Genomic DNA, 23685 nt, shown 5'->3' with positions numbered 1-23685 from the left:
CCACAGCTTCTCCCCTGCCTTTCCAGGGCCGGGTTCACTTTCCTTTTCCTCCTGAGGACACCAAGCAACTAAAGAGACACAAGAGGGCAACTGAAGGAAACAGGATGGATCCCTGGCCCTGCCCTGCCCACATGTCCCTGTGATGGCTCTGAGAACTGACTTTCTGTTCTCTTGCAGTTAGGCTATAAAAGTGAAAAATGGCTCCATTGTCCACTTGCTTCTGGCTGCTTAAGACAGCTCGCAACCCTCCATTGCCTCTCCTGTTAAGTCAGCACTCATCCAAACAGCCCAGAAACCACTCAGAGAAGAAAATAACTTAAGTACTTTCTGTATCAGACACTGGGCAATGCAGTGTGTGTGTGTGTGTGTGCGTGCGTGTGAGTGCACGCATGTGTGCATCTGTATGATTGCATTCATGTGAAAAGTACACAAGTTTATTCAACTACACTGCAGAATATCTCGATAAACGATTGTAATGTATGAATAGAGTAAGCCAAGTCTCCTCAATGAATTTGTACGTTGATTGCAATTCTTAAAAGTTCTTCCCAGTTATTCCATAAAAATCTGATTACAAAAATGTATATAAGAAATGGACCAATAATAGAATTGTACTGAGGAAGTACAAGGTGGAAATACTGATGTTCATTCCCAGGAGATGATCCAGAAAGAGTGTGAGGAAGAGATGACCGTGAAAGTGAAGTGGGAGACAGCTAAAGGGGCTGGGATAGAGATCCCTTCTGGAGACCAGTATGTTCTTCCATTCATGATAAGAGCTGACCAGCACATAAGAAAGAGACTAGACGCTAAGCAAATACATCAAACATGTGAGTACATGCAAAGAGATTCTACAGGTATTAGAAAAGGCCTCACATCACCGTCTACATTTAGAAAGCAAGCAGGATATAAAGAGATGCAAGCAGGAGAGAGGGTCATACCCAGCAGCGGTTATGTGATGGTGGCTACCAGGCTTATGAGGAGTGAGGTCACATCCTACACAGGATGAAGGTGCAAGGTGAGTGGTCCAGGCTGACTAGAAGGGACAGAGTATGAAACCAGGATGAAAAAGTGGTTTGGGCCATGTTCAGATTTCCTGCATCTTGACAAAGGATTTGGAATTTCATTGTTGCAGAACTAGAAACATCTGGAAAGTTCTGCAGCACAAGAATGAACACAAGCAGAGGAAAACTTTAGAAAAAGCAACCCAGTGATGCAAAAATTCAGTTAATAAACCAAGTAAAAATTCTGAACAGCAAACACAAGCAAAGAAACAACTGGATCATAAGGAAGACAACTGGAGACAGCTTAGAGGGACCCTGCCATCCTCCAGGTGACAGGTTATAACAACCTTGACTATGATGCTAGAAAAGAGTAAGACTCAGAAGACCAGGGAACTGCAAGAGCCCAAAGCAGCTCAAGTCTAAAACCTGCAATCGTGGGAGAACCGAAACAAAAGAGCAAAGGGGAAAGTCCATGTGGAGTTGTTATTTTTTTCCCACATTGGGGCTCGGCTAGAAATCTGATGATGGTCTCAGGATCTGACTCTGTTCTACCTTAACACTCTAAGTGAATGACTGTTGAAAGAAGTCCAGTAGGCACTTGGCTTTCCTTACAACTTGCTTAATTAGTTAATGATCATTTGAATTTGCTGGTTATCTATCTATCTATCTATCTATCTATCTATCTATCTATCTATCTATCTATCTATCTTTCTATCTATCTATTTATTTATTTTTGTACATTTTTATTGTAAGAATACTGTACAAAGGGGTTACAGTTACATGAGCAAGGTAATGAGTACATTTCCTATCAAGCATTGTTTGGTTATCTTTTGCAAACTTGTTTTGGCAATGTGCCCAGCTGTCCTCTGAATGACTATCTCACTATTATTTCATCTCCCCTGACCACTGAGAGAAAGAAATTCCAATACAGAAATGTGCCTTTCTAGCAGAATTTGACTTCTGAAAAGGCCACACCAGCTGAAGTGGATTTTGATCTGGCACTTTAACATTCAGTAAAAGGAAATGTACAGGTAAATAATAGTGATAAAGTTTCTCATTGATGATTTCCTGATTTCTTTGAAATCTAAGAGTCTGCATACCTAGCTGACATTTGATTCTGGATGGTGGAGTTCTACAGAAATTCTATCACATGCATTTGGAGTGCCGGGTCTTCTAAATAACCCCAACATTATGGAGACCAAGTTGCATCATAAAAGCAAAAATTACCATTTGTGTAAAGACATCAATATTATAGCTCCCCAGCATGTCTTCAGACACTATGAAATTAACACCTTTGGGAAAAGAATCAAATATGAGCATGTATTCACACTCAGAGCTATCCCAAATATGCTGCCCTTCACAGATTCTGCAAATCTCCAATATGTTGAAATAACATTTTCAAAATATTTTTAAAACATTTAACTTTTAAAAAGCGAATGAGGCCATTCTGTTCAGTGAAAAAGAATGTGCAGTCATGGAATTGTAAATTGCCTCTCCAATGGGTATGGTACCAATCTCCAAAGATAGCTGCCAATGAATTCTTCCCTCCAACTCAGAGATGGAGAGTCTCTGACTTCCTGACTGGTCTTGTTACTTGCTTTGATCAACTCAATGAAACAAAAGTAATATTTCTACTTCCTCCCATGGATGGCAGACACCATGTGAAAGTATGGCTACCTGGCTCGGAAAAATGGTCTTGGGACATCAAAGGCAGTGGTGTCCGCTGAAATTCGTTTTGTGACTGGGTCCAGGGGAGAATAGCAAATGGACTCCAGCCATCCCATGGAATCATGAGAAATAACGAATTAGTGCGGTTACAAGCTACTGAGTTTGAAGTAATTTATTGTTCAATATCAGATCACTGGACCAATGGGTGACAACAATATCAAATGGTTAAAATGAGCCAGAAATTCTAGTCACCTGCCTCCATCTGTGATCATCTTGGGATTCTGTAAACTTCTTGCAAACTAATATAAGTATAGTATCCTAGATAGGACTTTTCCTTTTTCATATTTAAACTCTAGCATCCAGAAATATCTGGAGTACTGTCACTTATCTTGATCTTAGATTTTTGTCCATCTTATTTCCAGAGCTCTGACAGAGCTAGAAAACGTTTCTACTTGATAAAGTTCTGTTCACTCTGATGATGTTACTTAACATCATCCCATGAACCTGCAAATGTTTATGTTAGATGAACTAACAAGATCATGAATGCTGGAGCAAATACAACTTCAGTGAGTGTTGGAAGGATGAAAACAATTTGGTGAAGGCTTTCCTTAATTACACACTTTATGGGTATGGAATACATGGGACCACCAAGACAAAAGAGACATGACAGTCTTGGAGTAGGCTGGTTAATTCCAATTCTCAACTCTGGATGTACATCATTATCAGAGTGAACTTTCTACTTCTTCACTTCAGGTTGCTTCGTGTCACCACCTGCTTTGGCTAGTAAAATGAAGATGCAAGTGATAGTGAGACAGCTCAAAATCCAGGCTTCAAAGGCATCCTGCGTGTGACTCACACTCTTGACCTTCTGTGGAAGGGCAGTGTAGCCCTTACTGGCTTATGACTCTGACAACCAGGCTGAAATTGGGAGATGTGTAATACGAGCCACAGTTAACTAGTAAAAGGCTAGTCTTCAGATGTTAACACTTGTAAGGTATGTTTGGTCCATTAGACTCATCCTGGCTCTCCAAATTATAACTAAATCATAAAATGGTTAGGTGACCTCACTGCTAAGCAGAATGTAAGTATAGTATACTCTATTAAAGTATCACCCAATCTTGCCCTTAAGATGATCTTTCTAAATAGTGTAACTTAGTTTTCTATAGTTTAACACTTAGCTTTCTCTAGCTTAAACTCAATTACTCATAATTCTTGAGTAAGTTTCACATTGCTCCTAGTCTTTCCTTACTTAGCTTTTTTATCCAACAGGTTTAGATTCTTCCAGCCCTGGAAGGCCAGGTTCAGATGCAACCTCTGTAAGAAATCAGCTCTGATTCTGCATGCTAAGTTCCCCATGTTATCCCTCTGATTTTTATCACAATGGATTTCTTTTCCTTTTCTGGTATTTGGCTTGTTCTGTGTTGAATCACTTCCTTATCCTCTCCTGGAGTCCTAGAAAGCAAGATTTGTGGATTATTTGCTTCTGTAATCTCCATGGCATTTAGAAAAAGGCCTTACACACAGTATAACATTAAAAGATGAGTGACCCAGAGGAGACAGCCAGGCACCAGGAAATGACATGGAGAAAGAGAGGCAGAATCAAGTCTGAGAGATGCTGATGCTGTTAACTGGTAGCCAGGCAACCCTGTACCAGATTGTCTGTCGGTGCTGCAGCCCTTAGAGATGCAAAATTGGGATGGCACATATTTAACAGGACTGTTGTGATTATTCAACATGAAAATGAATGTAAATGCTTCACGATGTCCAACTTATGGCAGCAGTTCATACATGGCAGCTCTATTGTAAAAATAATAATGATGGAACATGACACAGAACTAGTCTGTTATTTTGTCTTAAGAGGTAAGTATTTAATGGTGACAGTAATGACTCTGGTTTCAATTAGCCCTTTTCCCAGACACCATGATTTCAATGTTCTAGATCAAGTTTCATTGAGATGCTCATCTATCCATTATTTTTCTCTGCAGGTCTAAATCCTATAGGTAGTTACCGTGAAAGGCCAATTTATTCTCAGAAACAATTGTATCTCTTTAAAACAAACCCAATCTTCCTTTCCCTGCACCCTAGCACATTTTAACACAACACAGATTCTAACTCAGCATTCCCAGTCTGCCCCAAATGACCAGAACAACCATTACGAAGAACTGAAGCTAGACACTGAACAAGTAATGGTATTGTTTGATAGTGACTGAATGGTACAACTCAAGGAAACATTACCTCAATGGTGTTTCCTAGTCAGTAAAAGCTGAAGAGGCAGTTCTCATAAATGAGAGGGCTACCCAGTGTCAAGGAGGAGTCAGAATGGTTGAAACTGTTCAGCAAAATCGGAATCCTTCGCCACTTAGACTAACTGGAACTGTGTTCACATATGCCTGCTTCATCAGAGCAGACTTGATCTTCCAAGGGACAAACTCACAAGCTGGGTAAGTGGTCAGGTGGGCAGTGCCAAACAGGGCTCTGGGATTAGTAACATCTACAGGTTAAGGTCAACAGTTCCCTAGAAGCCATTGGCATATTGTTACCTGAAGACTGAAGAGCCAGGGTAGCCAGAACTTCTTTTCTCAACTTTTAAGTTGAGACATTCTTATTTTTAAAGGCTGCCTTACTTGTTGGTGTTTTGTCTGTCTGTTCGTGTGTGTGTGTGTGTGTGTGTGTGTGTGTGTGTGTGTGTGTGTGTGTGTGTGTGTGTGTGTGTGTGTGTTGTTCTAGGGCTTAAACTCAGGACTTCACACTAATGCTCAGTTTTTTCATTCAAGTCTGCTTAACTACCACTTGAGCCATGTCTTGACTCTGGTTATTTTGGAGATGGAGTCTCACAGAACTTTCTGCTTGCTCTAGCTTCAAAGCAGTCTCCCAGGGCTCAGTCTACTCATTAGCTAGGATTACAAATATGAGCTACACTTGCCTGGCCTTGATTTTTATTTAAAAATTCTTTGGTGATGGTGTGAAAGCAAAGATTGACAGACCTGATACACTGACAGTTTGTAAACTTCATACTAGAGAGATTAGCGTCATTTAGAATCATCATTAGATTTGAGTCTTTGAATGTGAAAATATATAGTTTACTCTATCCATCCTTAAATAGGTCTCACTCTGTCATGAATAAGCCCTGTTCACTCTACTTTGGTAGAGTCTTAGTGTTCCCAACCAGGCCACTTGTAGCGACTGTCTTATGTACCTATTTAAAAACAAATTGATTTTTAAAGCTTGATGAACAGGCTGATTGCTGTAGAACATTTCCATGAGCCTCCCTCAAGTCTCTCTGCACAAAGTTTGATGTTGACTACCCAACATAAAAGGGTCTGCCTGATTTCCATCAGGTCTCATCACCCATACACCCCATCAGGATATGCTACCAATCACTACAATTCATTGCCACAAAAGTGAAAGGCCTTGGCCCTGTTAGTCCAGGGCACAGAGTGCCAGATCTCACCTCCAAACACATCTCCGTTCTGGTAATTCTTCCCTTTCTGGGCTTCCTCTTCATTTTGAACAGTAGCAACATGCTTAGCGGAGGCACAGCCCATAGTCTCATTCGGTCAGCTTCAGCCGGGCTGAACTGCAAATCATCTCTACAGACACAGGCACATTTTTTTTCTTTAAATGCAAAGAAAATCCAGCTTGCTGTAGTGTCGGTCAAGATGTGTGCACCTGCAAGAAGAGAAAGTTGGATCAGAACGGGGCCCAGCAGCACCAGTGTCTTGCATTGCTCACTCTGTGCTGGTGGCCAGCATACACTGGGATGTCTACATAACCAGTGCTGATACTGTATATGAGATTTAGGGACAAAGAAGGAAGTACCACACTACCCATTCTTCCTTCTTACTCAAGAAACAAGATCAGAAGGCATACCCCTCACCCCCAACACAGGACTGAGAGGGGACTTTTGAGGAGCTACAGAGAAATACGTATTTATTTTCTTGAATAACTATTATACTTCCTCCTTCCCATCTTACCCTATAGTCTAGCTCCTTGAAGTCCCTCAAATTTTCTTCCAAATTTTCTTCTCAGTAACCTTCTTTGTCAGACTAGAACATGGATGGTTTTATATTGCCATTTGGTGGTGAAAAAAATTCCCTATTTCAATTTACCTGAGGTGACATTGTTTTGAAAGACAAAGGAAGAAGACTGAGCAAAGTCTTAAACCTACTTTTGCTCACTTTCTGTGTAGCTAGTTGAATGTTTTCAGGATTGAGTAGAAAATTCAGTAATATGGCCCAGAGACAGTGGTTCCTGCCTATAATCCCAGGTACACAGAGGTAGAAGCAGGAAGATCATGGTCCAAGGGCAACTTGGGCAAAAAGCTTAAGACTTGATGTAAAAAATGGATAGGATATGGATCAAGTGGTAGAACATCTGCCTAGTGAGCATAATACCCTAAGTTTCAATTCCAGTACCCCGAAAAGAAAAAAGCAGGAATAAGAAGAAAAGCAAACGAAATTATTCTTGGTCTAGCTTTGTGCATCAGCTATGCCTTTCATGAAGGAATATGGATAAGCCATAAAGAGGTCATAGTAAGTTGGCTACAATGAATTTACCTTCGTTGCCCCACTGAAAGTGGCTGCCCAAATTCTCAGGGTTTGCTATGGCCAACGTGCTCTTTTTTCTTTCATATTGTCACTAGCCTTATCCAGCCATAGCAGTTCTGCAGATGGTGAATTTCAGTCTTCTGGGTGGCCCCTTTGACTGTATTTTCCACTCACTCTTTCATCTCTGTCATCCTAATACAGCCCCCTCCCCCCACCCTGGCCCCAACCCCGCTTACTACCACAAAACCTCAGAGTCAAGGAAGCGTCGTCTTGTAACCCACACCACATAAATCCCTGCTGTGAACATGGATGTTTCTCAAATCTCACAGATGGTGCTACCAAATGTAGCTGCTACTTTTCTCTTCCTACAAGACTTCTGACCTTAAGCCCTCCTTACAGCACTCAGGACCTCTACAGGCATAGAAACATAATTATCTCAACAGGAAAACCCCACCAAAGAGAATTTTTCCCCAATAAATCTAATTAATCTAATAAGTAAGTTTAGATAAAAGGCAATGATCTTAAATTAAACCCGGAAAATATAAACTGAAATAAATATAAATGATGACTATGATATTAGTCATGTCTACACAATTCCTCAGAATATATCAATGGTTATATTAAATCATGACTAGGAAGAATGGAGTGACTGGATAAACTTTATAAAACAGGAAGAACTTTTCCTACATATTTAATACTTATGTCTTTTTAACACCTTAGGAAATCCCTTGTTAACACATTTCTATCTTCATAGAGACAGTCTAGATTGAAGGTGCTTTCATGTGCTCTCTCTCTCTCTCCCATGCATACAACACACACACCACACACACACACACACACACACACCACACACACACACACACACACACACACACACACACACACACACAATTCTATTACTCAGTAGTAAGGTCTTTAAAACTACAGCATTTCTACTTACTACTCTTCTCATAGTGTGTACAGACCTCGGGAGCTTGCTGGGGAGAAATGTTGATATTAAAAAAGATAGAGACTGGCTGGGCACCAGTGGCTCATATCCATAATCCAGCTACTCAGGAAGCTGAGATCTGACAATTGAGTTTTGAAGCCAGCCCAGGCAGGAATGGCTATTAAGACTCTTATCTCCAATAAACCATCAAAAAGCCAGAAATGGGGGGTGTGGCTTAAGTGGCAGAGTACCAACCTTGGGTGAAAAAAAATGAAGGGAGAGTACCCTGAGTTCAAGCCCCACTATTGGTATGCGCACATGCATGCATGCATGCACACGTGCACACACACACACACACACACACACACACATACTACATACTGTACGTAATACAGTATTTAACTACTGTGACAGGAGCCTATGACAATACAGAACACAAACTAGCAGGCTATATTATGCTATATGAGGGCAGGAATGGAGAGAGGAAGTGCTGTTTTGTGGAGTCTTTTGACCGAGGAGACATTCGCAGGCTGCACGGATCACTGCAGCAGGGCAAGGACATGAGGGCCAGCCTGCATTAAGCACTGGATGGTGGAAAGGCCCATCACACCTGTGGCTTATTCTTATTTTAGGATGATCAAGAGGTGGGGTGAGGGGTGAGGTCTGAACTGCTGGTGCTTTGTGAAGGGCCCAGAAAAGACTTACTTGCTACCAACTTAATAAACGATCACAAGACACAGGAAGTCTTTCTGACCCAGATCTGTATACACTGTAAGAGTATTAAATTAGTAATGTAGAAATCCATTCTGTCAGCCTTCCCTAGTTCCTGAAGAAATATCACTAGAATTGGAGGCAAAAGGGAAAGGAGAAGGGACTCAGCCCTAAAAGTAGGAGGAGAGACTCTCCCAACAGGAGGCTGCTAGGAATCATGGCTTCTGTGACTGCCCACCCCCACCTTCCTCATCTCTAGCATCATCATAGAAGGTCACAGGTATGTGCTGGCAGACAGGAATATCTTACTTTCCAAAAAGGAAACATGGCGAAACTATCTCACACATACACAGGAAAGAGAACAAAGTGAGAGGAAACCTTGCCTCACCTCCCCGTCTGTTTGGAATAAGCAAAGTCAAAACAGGAGAGAGAAGAGAAAACAATAACAAGTCACCAAAGGATCTTGAACTTTAAGTGACAACGCACAATCCTCCTTGTTGGGAGTTCTCTCACTGTGCTCCCTTTCATTCTAATTTGTTTGTAATTTCACATCTCTTGGACAGTTTCTTACTCTACCCAAGAAGCACTTGTCCATTCAATCATTTAATCATCAAATATTTACTACTAACAAATATAACTACTAATGTAGCCTTGTGTTTGGTAGGTATCGGTAAGGAATGATAAAGAAGACATAGACTTTTCTGCTTTAGCTCTATACAGCATCAAGGTTCAGGAGATTAATTCGAAGATAAGTTTCTAAGCAATGTAGTCCAACTATTGTAGGTTAAATATAGAACAGTGGAATGGTCACCCCACAGGTACTTGACTCAGCTTTGGGAAAGGGACTGTTGAAAGATGTCAGCCTCCAGCCTTGACCACAACTAACAAATCACCCTTAAAACATCTGTGAATTGCATCTCCTTTGTAGCCTAATATAATGCTAAGGCTTCATTAAATTTTTTTGTGTTATTATAAAAGTGATACAAAGGGGTTACAGTTATATAAGTCAGATAAAGAGCGTATTTCTTTTTGGACAGTGTCCCCCCTTCCCTCTTACTCTCTCCTAGTTTTTCCCTCCCATCCCTACCCACAGCTTCTATAGTTAATTTTCAACATAGTGTCTAGTGACTACCACTGCTGCTTTTGTTTACCTGTTGTCCCTCCATTTCTGTGTCCCATTTTACCCTCCCCAAGACAAATAACTGAACAAACAAGACAAAAAGAAAAGAAAGCAAAAATAACAACAACAAAGAAAAAACCCTTGTTTCCATTTCCTGAAGTTCACTTCGATAAATATTATATGATCAAAGACACATAAGCATTGCACCATTATGTTCCACCCATAAGAGAGTCCTCCTTTGGTCTCACTGTGTGTGAATGCCTAGAGTCCTGTATAATTTATTATGTCCTGGTGTACTAAGTCTTCGTGTTTACTCCAGAGTCTTTCCCTTAACCTCAACTCCACTGAGATCTCAAACCAAAGAGACCTTCAGGAAGGTAACCTAAAGGCTACTAGAACAGGTTCCTTTTAATTCCCATAAACTCTAGCTTTATTTTTTTCCCACAAATACCCACACCCTCTATTCATTTACCTTTCAGAAACCACAGCCCTCAGAGAAGTAAGTCTGATGCTATAAAAGCATACGGAGACTGCTATCCAAATATTAAGAGAACGCTTTTTCTTGAAGTTGCAGATCACTGTGTGTGAATGAATCTGAAGTATCTCTTTGAGGTTTCATGGTAGCTTCTAAAACTAAGTTTCACTGAAGATTTGTTTTTTCTTTTTGTCAGTTGTGGGGCTTGAACTCACAGCCTGGGCACTCTCCCAGAGCCATTTTGTGCTCAAGGCTAGTGCTCTAACACTTGAGCCACAGTGCCACTTCCAGGATTGGAGATAAGAGTCTCAAGGGGACTCTTCTAACTGGGCCTGTTTCGAACCAAGATCCTTAGATCTCAGCCTCGTGCATAGTTAGCATTACAGGCATGAGACACTGGCACCTGGCACTGAGGATGTTTTTTAAGCTACCTAATCTGTGTGATGGAGGCATCAGGCACCTCTAAAAATATAGGGCTCCATTAATTGTCTGTGGCTTTGTGTAGAACTCTCCCACAAATGGTTGTATCTCTACAAATTCCCTACCATGTAATTAGCTAATGCAACTCATAAGACTATGAGCTAACCTAGCTTCATGCCTTCTATCCTTTAAGGATGTGTCCCCTTCTTATGATAGCATACATCAGTGAATTTATAAACCCAATTGGAATTTTTAAAGGATTGACCAATGTGAAACCATTTGTGTTTGTTCTTCCTCTCCTTACACTCAAGCCTATTTAGATATCATAGTGAAATTACTGTGTCAACAGAGCTTTATGTTCCAGCCTGAGAAGTTCATTAAACCACATATCACATATTACATACAAGGAATATGTGTGCCTTTTTGTGAGATATGATGGCTGACCCAGGAACTGGTGGTTCATGCCTATAATCATAACTATTCAACAGACTTGGAGGATCACAGTTCAAAGCTAGCCCAGGCAGAAAACTCTGAAGGGCTCCATCTCCAATTAAACAGCCAAAAAACACCAGGCTGAAGGGATGGCTCAAGTGTTAGAGCACCTGCAAGTCAAGTGAGTGTGAAGCCATGAGTTCAAGCCCTGGTACCAGAGGGAGAAATTACGATTTTTAAAAAAATTTCCCTTCCTATTTTGAACAGAAGGCATAGTTTAGTCAAAAAGTTTACTTTTATAAAACATACAAGGATTAAAATAAGCAATCTGTTTTTGAGAAACATACCTAAGAAGCAATTGACCTTTTTTTAAAAAAAAAAAAAAAAAAAAGCTACAGGAAAAATATTTCTATTTACCTAATGTTAGAGTAATTTCACTTTCCTCTAATTAATCAAGTCAAAATATTTTTTGATAATTTTCCTTGGCAAGAAAAGTACTTCTAAAGAGTAAATTTAAAATTATAAACTCCATAAAGAAACCCTAGATGTAATATCTGAGGCTGGAGGTAGGGATTAGAGAAAAATGAAATTTTGATTGCAATGGACACTCAGAGAGTTCTGAAGTCTACAGTTAAGAAAGGATTCAGCCCCATTACTAACTGATCAGGAGCAAAGTACCTCCCTTTGTACTTCTGCTTAAAAAGGGAAATCAAAACAACATCTAAAAATCTCCTTTCTTTTATTGAAGAGAGCGAACATCTAAGATACTTAAAGGAAAAAAAAATATATATATATATAAATAACTAATCAGTCTGCTTGCCCATCTGCTCAGCTTTGCTGTAATGAGTGTTAATGCAGAAGCCCACTGGGCTGGGCAGGGGGGGGGGGGATAAAAGGAGCTTTAAAGTGATTTCTAATCCTGAAGCTTCGGTATCCTTGGGCTACTGTTAACACCATTTCAAATTTCACTGTGAATGTTAAAAATAATACATGAAGAGCTGTCACATTTGACATGGAGATAATGTGGAAAAGCCAAACCTTCCTATTAGCCTGCGTTTGCTGGTTTAACACCCAATGAGTTCTTTGCCTCTCACATTCATTTGGTGATACAATAAGTGACAATATGCTATTAACTCCAAAGATACATGAATTTTGGCTTCTGCCTTTATAGGAAAACTCACACCTGTGCACCTAATAATTGGATAGAGATGTCTCTCAGCCATACATTGATAATGAGAACTATTTGGGAGGACACCTTTCTGCTGGATTTCCAGGGGAGAGATGGGGACCCAGAGGCAAGATGCAAATGGGAAGAGCACTGGATCAGGCACAAGAATATCAAGCTCTGGCTTACTTCACTTAATATAATTTTTTCCAAGTCTTTCCACTTCCTAACAAATGGGGCAGTGTCATCCTTTCTGATGGAAGCATAGAATTCCATTACATACAGTTTCTTGATCCATTCATCTACTGAAGGGCATCCGGGTTGGTTCCATATCTTAGCTATGGTAAATAATGCTGTGATAAACATAGTTGTGCTGGTAGCTTTAGAATGGCCTTGTTTGTGGTCATTTGGGTAAATGCCCAAAAGTGGGATTGCTGGGTCATAGGGGGGTTCTAGGTGGAATCTTTTTTTTTTTTTTTTTTTAAATTTAATTTAATTTGTGAACATACTGTACAGAGGAGTTACAGTTACATGGGCAGGATAATGTGTACATTTCTTACCAAGCATTGCAGCCTCCTCCTTTGTTTACCCTTCACATCCCTTCCCAGCCTCCCCCCTCCCCCCCTAATCCCAATCCTTCTCCTTCCCCCCCCCCCCGCACACCCCCCCCTCCGCACCAACATTGTAAAGCTCGTTTTGGACATGACAACTTGTACTTCTCATTGTTGCAACAGGTCCACCTGTATCCTTAAACAACTGGTTTTTTCTAGGTGGAATCTTTCAAGGAGCCTCCATCCTGCTTTCCAGAGTGGTTGAACAAGTTTACACTCCCACCAACAGTGGTCCCATGGTTTCCCTTATTTGCAATAATTCATATATGTCTAGGATAACCTTAGCAGATGAGCAAAATAGCTCAATAGCTATGTACAAATGACCATTTAAGATGATCTTAAGGGAAATGAACTCCAAGACAAGGACACAAGAGGTTTTTCTTTGTTGTTGTTTGTAATGTACTATGTGATTTTTTTTGTTTTTTTTTTGTATGTTCTTCCCCCTATGGTATATCCTCTGTTGTTACCATATTTGATATTGGTACCCTGGTACTGTATATACGTTTATTTGAATTAGGGAAGGGGAACAACAGAATGTGAGACAAAGGACAAGGGGGAACCAGTGCAACAGGGAAATATACAAGACAATTTGGTGGAAATCATCTGTACAACTTGGCGGGGAATCGGAAGGGAGAGAAAGTAGGAGAAAATTGAGGGAAGGGGTAACAAGGTTGACAAGAAATGTACTCATTGCCTTATTTATGTAACTGAAACCCATCTGTACATTACCTTGACAATTAAAAAAAAAGAATATCAAGCTTTTGTCTTAGCTGTCACAGGCCTGCCTGGGACCAAGGCTGGGTTTTGTATGCCTGAGCCTCTTTCTTGGATTCTCTAATCCACCTGTACACGTATATCCAAGAGGTGATACTAAAGATAAAATGAACTCTTGCACAGAGGCCAGGTTTCACTTAGACTCAATTAATTTATGCCTTTCTTTTCAAAAGGCTGTACCTGCAAGCTTGAAGCCCCAATGTTCCAGAAACCTTATAGGGTCTTAAGATTATTATCAATAATGTTTTGGCCTAAGTTTATTGACTTCAATTGTGTATAAGCTGGACTCTGCTATTTCCTCTTCTTTATATAAATTAATTTTAACATTGCTTTTTGCAGAGAACTGGCTAGAAAAAAATTGTGGAATAACTGTCCTTCAAGCTAAGGGTAAGAGCTTTGTGTCATTATTGGTCACCTCAAAACCCTACTTTTGCTTTACCTGTATATGTAAATCCTAATCCATGCATTGCTGACATTTTTTTTCAGAGCAAGTAGAAGAGCTCCTTATTAAAACCTCACATCCACAGCAATATGGACCTATCCAGAGACTTATGTAGCTTCTAGATTCGCCCTTCAAAAGTCATGACCAGTGGCATGTCTTTTTGGACACTGAGTTGTCTACCTTTTTCCACTTTGGAGATTCTGAATATTTGCGGGAAGTTGTCAATGTATGTCAAGGGGAACCTTCTATATTTTGTGTTTTCATGAAGAGTCAACCAAAACTAGGATTTCTTGACAGCCATGTTGCTAATTCACCATGTTACTTAGGACAAATTTGTATGAGTTCCTTGTCAGTATCCAAAAAATTAATTATTTTAAGAGTGGTATGTGTTTTTCCCTCCTCCTTTTGAATTGAAAATCTAAGTAAATAATGAAATGGTCAGGAAAGTACTCAAGAATGTGAGGCAACATTCTTTTGTGTGGATCTGGGAGGCAAAATGGAGGGAGTTGCCCATCAGCCCACTGCTTTGTTTTCTGGACAGACTCATTTGCCCAGGGGACTCTGAAAATGGCCCTGCTGACCTAACCCCAGCATACTCGCATAGAAGAAGAAAAGACAGAAGAACATGGAAAGGAACAGAAATCAAAAAGTGACAAACATGAAGGGAGAATAAATATGAATTACTAAAAAGTACACTTTCATTTTAGTCAGATCAAACAAGTCACAATCCTTCCATAATGGCTAGAAAATATGCTAGGCAATCTGTGTGTTGAGATCTATTATAAAAATCAGGTATTTCTCCTGACCTTGAAGAACTAACATTCAGATAGGGCTACAGGTTCCTAAGTATAATGAAGTGAAACAAAATAGCAGTGGACTAATATAGACTACAGGGAGATAAAGGATCAAAGCTGTTCTTGAGAGTTAGAGGGTGCTTCAAGCTAGTTAAATAGAACCCTCAGCTTCATTTCATGCCCCAAGAGATGTAGCACAACACACTGCTGTTAGCTGAGCCTCAATAAGACATTGAATGACGGTGAGCGCAGTGAGGCAACTGTCATGTCAGCTTTCTGTTGCTGACCCTCTCTAATACCACACACCACAGTAGAGAACTGTGGCTGAATGAATCTCTCCATTACTTTTCTGGGGCTAGAAACCAAGCACACATCTGAAAAGCATGCATGGAATTAGAAAGCCCCAACTTTCACACAAGACCAGAGTAAGCCACATTCCTGATTTGAAACCTGAATAGTTGGCCTGAGAAAATGATGCAAAGATTAATTTCAACAGTATTTTTGAGAACTTGATTTGTTCTCACTGTGTCATTAGAGACCAGAAATTCTGAGATGGACAAGACAGTCAGACCTCCATGGACATGCTTCCTCACTTCCATGGATCCTAGACACATCTAAAACTTACTCATTTACAAAATCAATGTCTTTGTGTTCTTCTCTGTTCTTGTTGAATTGAAATCTTTGATTAGTTTTGCATAACAAAGAACTATTTAAGAATGATGTCCTCCAAAGGCCAAACAAATCAAAAAGAAAAATGTCGTTTGTTTGGTAGCACCAATGTCCCTTTAGCCTACCATTTTATTTTAAAGCATCACCATTTTCATACTCTTCTTAAGAAATGCACAAGTCTTTGGAGAAGTTCACTGATTTTGTATCATTCAGCCCAAAACATATTCTGTGCAATCATTTATTAAGAGAAAACAGTAAGAATGATGTGGAGAGGAGAGACCCAGAAAGAACAAGCCTGGGTCAGCTGAGTGATGAGCAGTCCTTGGAATATCCTAGACTCTGCTTCTGACATACACTTGCTTGTGATTCTGAAGTTTTTCCACTGTACTTGCTGTCATGCCCTGATTGTTAATGGGGTCTCACAGAACAAACCATAGAAGGAAGGGCAGGCAACTTCTCCATAGCCTGAATGTTATTCAGCCAGGGAAGAACATATAGGGTTACAGGGCTTGAGCTACTGACCATGTATGTGTTACCTGAAATTGCAGCTTGCTCTACAATAATTATTTCAAATCAGTCCAAGGGTCCCCCCATTTGAAGTCCTGTTGTTAATGAACATGACATTCTTTCCTACATATACTTAAAAAAGAGAGCAGAGTGATGAGATCAGTAAAAGTAGACAACATGGGCAGGAAGAACATGACAAAAGCTACACAGTTTGGTACCAAGGTAAGCCAGCTACACTCAGGCCTCACCTGAGAAAGCAGGGCCTGAAGTCTTCACCTGAATAGAAGACTTAATATATATTTGATCATAAGCTCTCTGTTCACAAGAAAGTATAATGGAAATGAGTTAAACTGAAGATCTAACCATGTTCTAAATGTCCTTGTTCCTAAATGTCCTTGATATCTGAAATGGATGGTCTACCTGTGATGGCTATATTCCGGCAGACTAAAAAAGTACACATGACACCTATGTATGCTTCCTGTATCTAGGAGGCCTGCACGCCTCCATCATCCCTATTTTACCACCCCAGAAAGAAGCCTATGAAGCTGTTTCCACTCCCAAGATCTCTTCGAAAATATTAAAGAATTTTTAGGATCCAAATTAAAATTGGCGCTTTTAGATCATTTTCTGGATCCAACCTCCAAATCCTTTATGTGTTCATAATTTTTTCCCCATGACATGTTTGTCTTTGTTTTTTTTGTTTGTTTGTTTTAATTTGTTGCTGCTTGTTTTTGGTTTGCTTGAACATTTAAAAAAATGCACTTAGTTGAGTGCAATGGATACCAGGATGGTCTGATTCCCCTGGCTGTTTTGAAAACATCAGAAAATGATGAAAAATTTTTAGTAAAAAAAATCACTTTTCGGGACTGAGAAGTTGGCTTAGTGGTAGAGTGCTTGCCTTGCATGCCTGAGGCCCTGGGTTCGATTCCTCAGCACCACATAAGCAAAAAGAAAAAAGCCGGAAGTGGCGCTGTGGCTCAAGTGGTAGAGCGCTAGCCTTGAGCTGAAGAGCTGAGAGACAGCGCCCAGGCCCAGAGTTCAGGCCCCACGACCAGACCCCCCAAAAAAATCACTTTTCATAAATTCATAATGGTCCCATTAATTTTTCCACAACAAAGATACATTAAGAATCTTAATGTGCTGATTGTATTGGATGCTTCCTGCAGCCTCCAGTCCTCCACCCCTCACTCATATATCTGGGAATAAGAACTGACATACCCATATTTTTCGCGTCAGGCATTTCTTCAGGGACAAGTGAGGTCAAGTTTACAAATGAGAAAACTAAAGATGATCAAGGAATGTAGATGACTTTTTAGGGGTTCTCCCAGAACCCAGCCCTGCAAACCAATTGTTGCCCTTTTCTACTGCTTCAAAATAACTGGTACCACAGACTTTCCTCCTCCCTATCTGTGCAGTGGAAGCCTCCTTGTTTCCATAGATAGCCTGCCTGTCATCTCATGACATCTCTCAGTTTTCTGTCTCCAACTCTTATCCAAAGTACATCTCTATTTGCTAGCTCTCCATAAACAGACACTGTGAGGGCAAGTCATGTTTTTGTGTCTCCTGCTAGGCAAAAAGCAAGAATTCAACAAACTGTCTTCAATATGTTGAGTAGCAGGCTTTGTCTTCCCACCTCCTTGCCTGCCATTACCCACTCTTCCCCATCCTGCTAACTTTTTGTGCCTCCCTTCAAAGGTCTCAGAGTCCCTGATGGTATACTCCCTTCATAGCCACCATCACAATGCAGCACACTTCTAATTCCCAATTAACTATCGTTTCCAGGAGTCTAAATGTAAACTTGAGAGATAGTCTATGTATTTCTTTTTTCTTTTTTTAGTCTATGTATTTCTTATTTCCTACTATATACCACAAGCTTGTTTATTTGTTTCCTTTTTGAGACACAGTTGTGCTATGTAACCTCAACTTGTCTAGAATTCACTATGTAGCCCAGACTGACCTCAAACTTGTGATTTCCCTCCTTTGACCCTTCAAGTGCTAGCATTATAAGCATGTACCACCATACCTGGCATTTTCTCCAGATTCTAATGGGGTTTAGAACAGAATATGCACTTGATAAAAACATTCACAAATGGATTTCTTAAGAAGAAAGTTGAAACTCATTCGCCTGGATTTGTACAAATCCCTCACTCCAGCCAATCTAGTCTTTAGCTACTACCTTGCTGTTCTTCGTAGTCCTCTTGAATAGAAAACACTCCATCTCTTGCTTACTCCTTTCCAGGCATTCAATTCTACCCCAAGGTCAGAAATAAGGCTTGTACCTCTGGGAAGTATCAGCCCAGGACAGGTCCTCTGCTTCCCTGCAGTCACCAGCACAGGCCTACGTGGGCTCATTCATCACCTGCGCACGTTGCTACATGTTTACAGGTATCTTCCCGTTTCCATCTCACTGGGCCCACTAGAATCCCTTCTTCTGAAAGTATTATTTAGCTCTCATTTAGGAAATAATTATATACATGGCCTTTGGACATCTCCTCTGCTGATGTTTCGGGTTAACTTTTGCACATTTTGACTTGGTGCCCTAACTCATTTATAAATTTTGAAGGCAAGTTGTGCTTTTGATGTCTTTGAATCTGTGTAACTCTCTGGGTGCAGAGTAGGAAGTTAAACATTGATGATCTGACATATTGCCCAAATGTGCAGGGGGTGGGGGGATATTGTGGCAATTATCATTTTTCAAATAAAATCAACTTCACCAAAAGTACAGATGAAATTTTCTAATTGTTAGAGGCTGATTTAAAAAGGTCAAATGGTGGTAGTATAATTATACTACAATTTTGTAAAATTACTCTCTGAATAAAGGTTATTTTTAAATAGAAACTTTTGTCCATATGATAAAAAGTATGAATAGAAGAAAAATCATAGAGAAAGAATTAAAAAGGCAAAGAAATAAAACACTTCTATATCTAAAATTGACACTCCCAAATCTCCCTCTAGTTCAGGATAGCTGGCACCCACACTCTGTCAGCGTTCATTGCCAAGTACTAATTCATGATGAAGTTAACACTATGACTCTACATAGTCCTATCCCTGGGCACAAACAAGAATTCTCCCCACTCTTTCACCTAGCTTGTCATAAATATCTGCTTTTAGTTATTTTTGAGGTACTGTATCTAACTGCTTTTTTATTCTTTTTTATTAATAAGGTTTTTTATTGTGAAAATACCATATAATTACATGAGCAAGGTAATGAGTACATTTCTTATCAAGCATTGGTGCCTCCTCCTTTGTTTCCCCTTCCCATCCCATCCCTCCCATCTCCCCCCCAACCCAATCTCGTACATCTCATTGTTGCAATGGGTCCACCTGTATCCCTATTTAAAGAATTTGTTTTTTCCCTTTCCCTCCCCAAATTATACCAACATCAAATACAGTGAAAACAGGGGTTATACCATGGGGGAGGGACATTCATTTTGTATCTGCCTGTGTCATTCCCTTCAAATATATAACCGCAGCTAGTTTCAACCATAAATTAAAAAAAATTTGTATTCAAATGTTTTTCTTTCTTGCGATTGTTTCTAACGTATTTAAAAGATGATTTCTTTGTTGCTTTGTATGTCCCTCCCCCACGGTATAACCCCTGCTTTCATTGTATTTGATGTTGATATAATTTGATGAGGGGAAGGGCAAAACCATTTAAATAGGGATACAGGTGGACCCATTGCAACAATGAGATATACAAGTCATTATGTCGAAAAACGAACTTTATAACTTTGGCCCGGGGGAGGGTGGGGGAGAGGGGGAAACAAAGGAGGAGGCAACAATGCTTGATAAGAAATGTACTCTTTATCTTGCCCATGTAATTGTAACCCCTCTGTACAGTATTTTCACAACAAAAATTTTTTTAAAAGAATTTTTTTGAACAATGTCATGGCTATGAAACCCCAGCTTGCCTCAAACTCCCAACCTTCCCACTTCAGCCTCCTGAGTGCTGGCATTACAGGTGTACCACCACTTGCAGCAGTGTGGTTTCTAATGAGCATTAGAAGTTAAGGGTCCTTTATTTCTTGAAACACACACACACACACACACACACACACACACACACACACATTTTACTGGCTTCCCTTCCTTATCCAATAATGAAGGTCATAATCCAAGAAAGAAGCCAAACAATGTATTTTGAAAAACCAACCATTCCAGGCAAAAATAAATGAAACATGGGAGGCTGTTTATTTGTACGTCAAGGAGAAAGTGAAATTCTCAGTAGGGTGACACGGTCATTTGTTTTCCTCAATGAAGCAAGCAAATCAAACAGGGATAAGCCAGGCCCTACCCTTCATCATTCATGGCGTAATGAGCTCTTGCTGGATTAACCATTCTCTTATACTCTCTCCCCAAACACAGATGCACAGTGACATCAACAGAACAGCTTGAGATCATCAATCTATAAGACAGAAGTGCAGCAGCCAGACCCGCAGCCTTCTTAAACATTCATTGCCTTCAGCAAATGCTGGGAGGCAGTAGGGTGAGGGACAGACTTAGGGATGGCAGTGCCCTAGGGCCCGGAGACCCAAATGTCCCAAGGCTCTGCAGACCAGGCTACGTGCTGTACTCAAGGCCACAAACCTCAGACTCAATCCAGTGACTTCCCTTCCCACCAAGCATCAGCAGCCGGCCACCACCAACATGCCACTGAGCAGGCCCATGAGGGAGTGTGCGAGGCCCTGGGATCATCCACTAGATGGGCTAGGCCAGCACACTGCCCGCAGGCCACAAGGAGTTCACAGCCTGCCTGGCTCATGCCCAGAGGCCCAGCTGCTCGAGGGCAAGGCGGAGGTGCCCGGGTGGCACAGCATGCAGAGGTGTGGTACTACGAGTTCAGTACCACAGCTGGAGGCAGGGAAGGACCCCTGTCCTCACACGGTAGTGGGGAGCTAGCACATGAGGTCAGTGCGAGCACCACAAATCAAAGTGAGCCACTCATGTGCACACGGCACTCTACCTCTGCGACCTGTCACAGCCACTGGCTTACGGAGTTGTGGGGTCTCGGGCACTGACTTAGAAGACATTGATGGCACAACTCTAGATGCCAGCACATTTAACTCAGGTCCAGGTGCCTGAGAGAGGCAAAGCAGTAGCTTTAGAAGAGGGGGCACCCCGTTTTGATCTCCTCTGCAACAGAGTACCAGTAAGAGTCCGGGAGCATGTTCAGTGGTCTTACAGCCTCTCTGATCTCAGGACCTCTTTCTTTCTTTGATGGGAGAAGGGCTTCTGGCATTTCACCCAGGGCCTCATACCTGCTAAGCATGTGTTCTACCACCATGCCCCATCCTCAGCCTCACAACTCCACTTCTGCTGAGGGTCTGCTGAAATGGCAATTTTTTTTTCTTTTTTCTTTTTTCAATCAATTGTGGGCTTTAACTCAGCGGCTGAACACTGTCTCTGAGCTCTTCTTGCTCAAGGCTAGCACTCTACCACTTTGTGCCACAGTGCCATTTCCAGTTTTCTGGTAATTAATTGGAGATGAGAGTTCTCAAGGACTTTCCTGCTTGGGCTGGCTTCAAATCCCAACCCTCAGCTCTCAGCTTCTTGAGTAGCTAGGATGACAGGTGTGAGCCACCAGGGCCCAGCTTGTGGACTGGTTTTGATGTCACCATCCAGGAGGAGGACTTGGCCCTCCTGACCATGGAAGCCACTGCTCAAACAAGCAGGACAGGTGCTGGGATCTGGGGACGCACTGGCTGGCTTTCCTCCTACTGCTTGCAGGTCTCTACCCCATCTATTTCAGTGACCACCTAGCAGCACAGCTCAGAGTTAAATCTGTAGCTGAATGTCTACAGAAAAGCAGTACCGAATCCAGAGGAGCTGCTTCCTCCCAGAACCCTCCCTGGCCCGGCTGTCCTGGGTGTGGAGTCTTAGTGTGGGGGCAGGGGCTGAGGGGACAGCAGAAGAGCTGCAGAGAAATGGGATGCAAGACCTACCTGGTGTGCTAGCAGCCTTGGGGAGCTGAGGAAACTGGAAGCAGCCAGAGGAAATGAAAATGAAAGCAAAGTCACTGGATGGGGAAGTCTCTGGTGATGCACACCATCCCTACCAGCTCCACTCCACCTTAGACACTCAAACACAAGCTCCAGGAGGCCATGGTGATTCTCACCCTGCCCAGGCTCTTTGCTGCCCTTCCAGGCACTTTTGACTGCTATCTTCATTGCCTTTTGTCTTTTTCTTTGTCGTTTTCTGGATTGTAAGCTAGGACTTCCTCATTTTTTAAACAACCTGCCTTCAATGTCTCCACTGTGAGTAACATGTAAGTGTCTTCATGCTGGCCATAACTATCCTGGGGAAGCTCTGGAATTATACACCAATGCCCATCTTAACAAACACAATGTGTTTCTTTTATAAAACATTCAGAAAGTCAGTCACTGGGAGACAAAGCAGGAAGGCTGTGTGCTGCTTTTTTCAGTATTTCTCTGGCACCAATTCCCTACAGGTATAAACTTAATACTTTGCCCTAAAATTGTTAAGGCAAACCTTAAAGAGTTGCATGTGGGAAGGTGGGGTGCAGCAGAGTGGTAGAACGTTTGCCCAGAAGGCAAAGGATTCAATCCTTAGCACCATCAAAAGAAAATTCAGTAAGAAATTGGAGCAGAAATAGACTCTGTTGTTATTTATTAGCTATGAGACTCAGGGAAAGCGTATTCATCTGTCAAAACTTCAATTTTTTCTCCTATAAAATGGTTCCACTCCAGGCTTTGGTGGCTGTAATCCTATCATAGCTGCTCAGGAGGCTGAGATATGAGGATTATGATTCAAAGCCCAGTCCAGGCAGGAAAGTCTGTGAGATTCCTATCTCTAATTAACCAACCAAAAGCCAGAAGTGGAAATTTGGCTCCAGTGGTAAAGCAAATAAAACTAAGGAAGAATGCCCCGGCCCTGAGTTCAAGCCCCAGTACTGTCACACAGGGAAAAAAAGCTCAGCCCTATTCACCTGGCAGTAGCCTCTCAAAAACCTGGAACACATCCCCCAACACATGATGCCAAGCACTGGGTAAAGTACTTAACAGACAATATCTATCATAATACATGAGCAAACGCCTATTGGGAAGTATGAACCTTCAAATGCTAAAACTGGCTATTATTGTTTAAATGAACTTGATTCTAAGTGTCACTTCCTAAAGTTGTTGCAGTGAGCCTTTTCCTTAATCTGTATTATATCCCATAACAAATCAAACTGAGGGAAGAGATTGGAGATATGAGCAAACCGCTAAGGGAGCCATGAAGGAAGAAAAGAAGAACCAGGAGCAGCTACAAGTCCAGTCCCAGCCTGGGTAGTACCCAGCCACAAAGCCACAAACCTGTGATCAGGTGATCCACAGGAGGTTACACGGCCTATAGCTAGCCATTTGATTCTGCTTAAGGTGCCCAATGAAATGAAACCTGCACAAAGAAATCTTTCTCTCCAGTTA

General features: G+C 41.3%; 1 protein-coding gene across 1 annotated transcript in view; it reads right to left on the bottom strand.

Annotated features, from left to right (window-relative positions):
- CUNH1orf21 (chromosome unknown C1orf21 homolog) overlaps nucleotides 1-22244 on the bottom strand; it is a 121896-nt gene extending 99652 nt beyond the window's left edge. Inside the window, exons 1-2 of the mRNA XM_042674549.1 lie at nucleotides 22204-22244; nucleotides 6118-6335 (exon numbers count right to left, since the gene is read on the bottom strand). Of these exons, the coding sequence (XP_042530483.1) occupies nucleotides 6118-6211 (94 nt within the window). The 5' untranslated portion in view covers nucleotides 6212-6335; nucleotides 22204-22244. The remainder of the gene's footprint in view (nucleotides 1-6117; nucleotides 6336-22203) is intronic.
- Nucleotides 22245-23685: the final 1441 nt, after the last annotated feature.

Source organism: Dipodomys spectabilis, unplaced genomic scaffold, assembly GCF_019054845.1.
Source record: "Dipodomys spectabilis isolate Male_0828 unplaced genomic scaffold, ASM1905484v1 ptg000019l, whole genome shotgun sequence".
Lineage (NCBI taxonomy): Eukaryota > Metazoa > Chordata > Mammalia > Rodentia > Heteromyidae > Dipodomys > Dipodomys spectabilis.
This window is presented reverse-complemented; position numbering and strand designations above follow the sequence as displayed.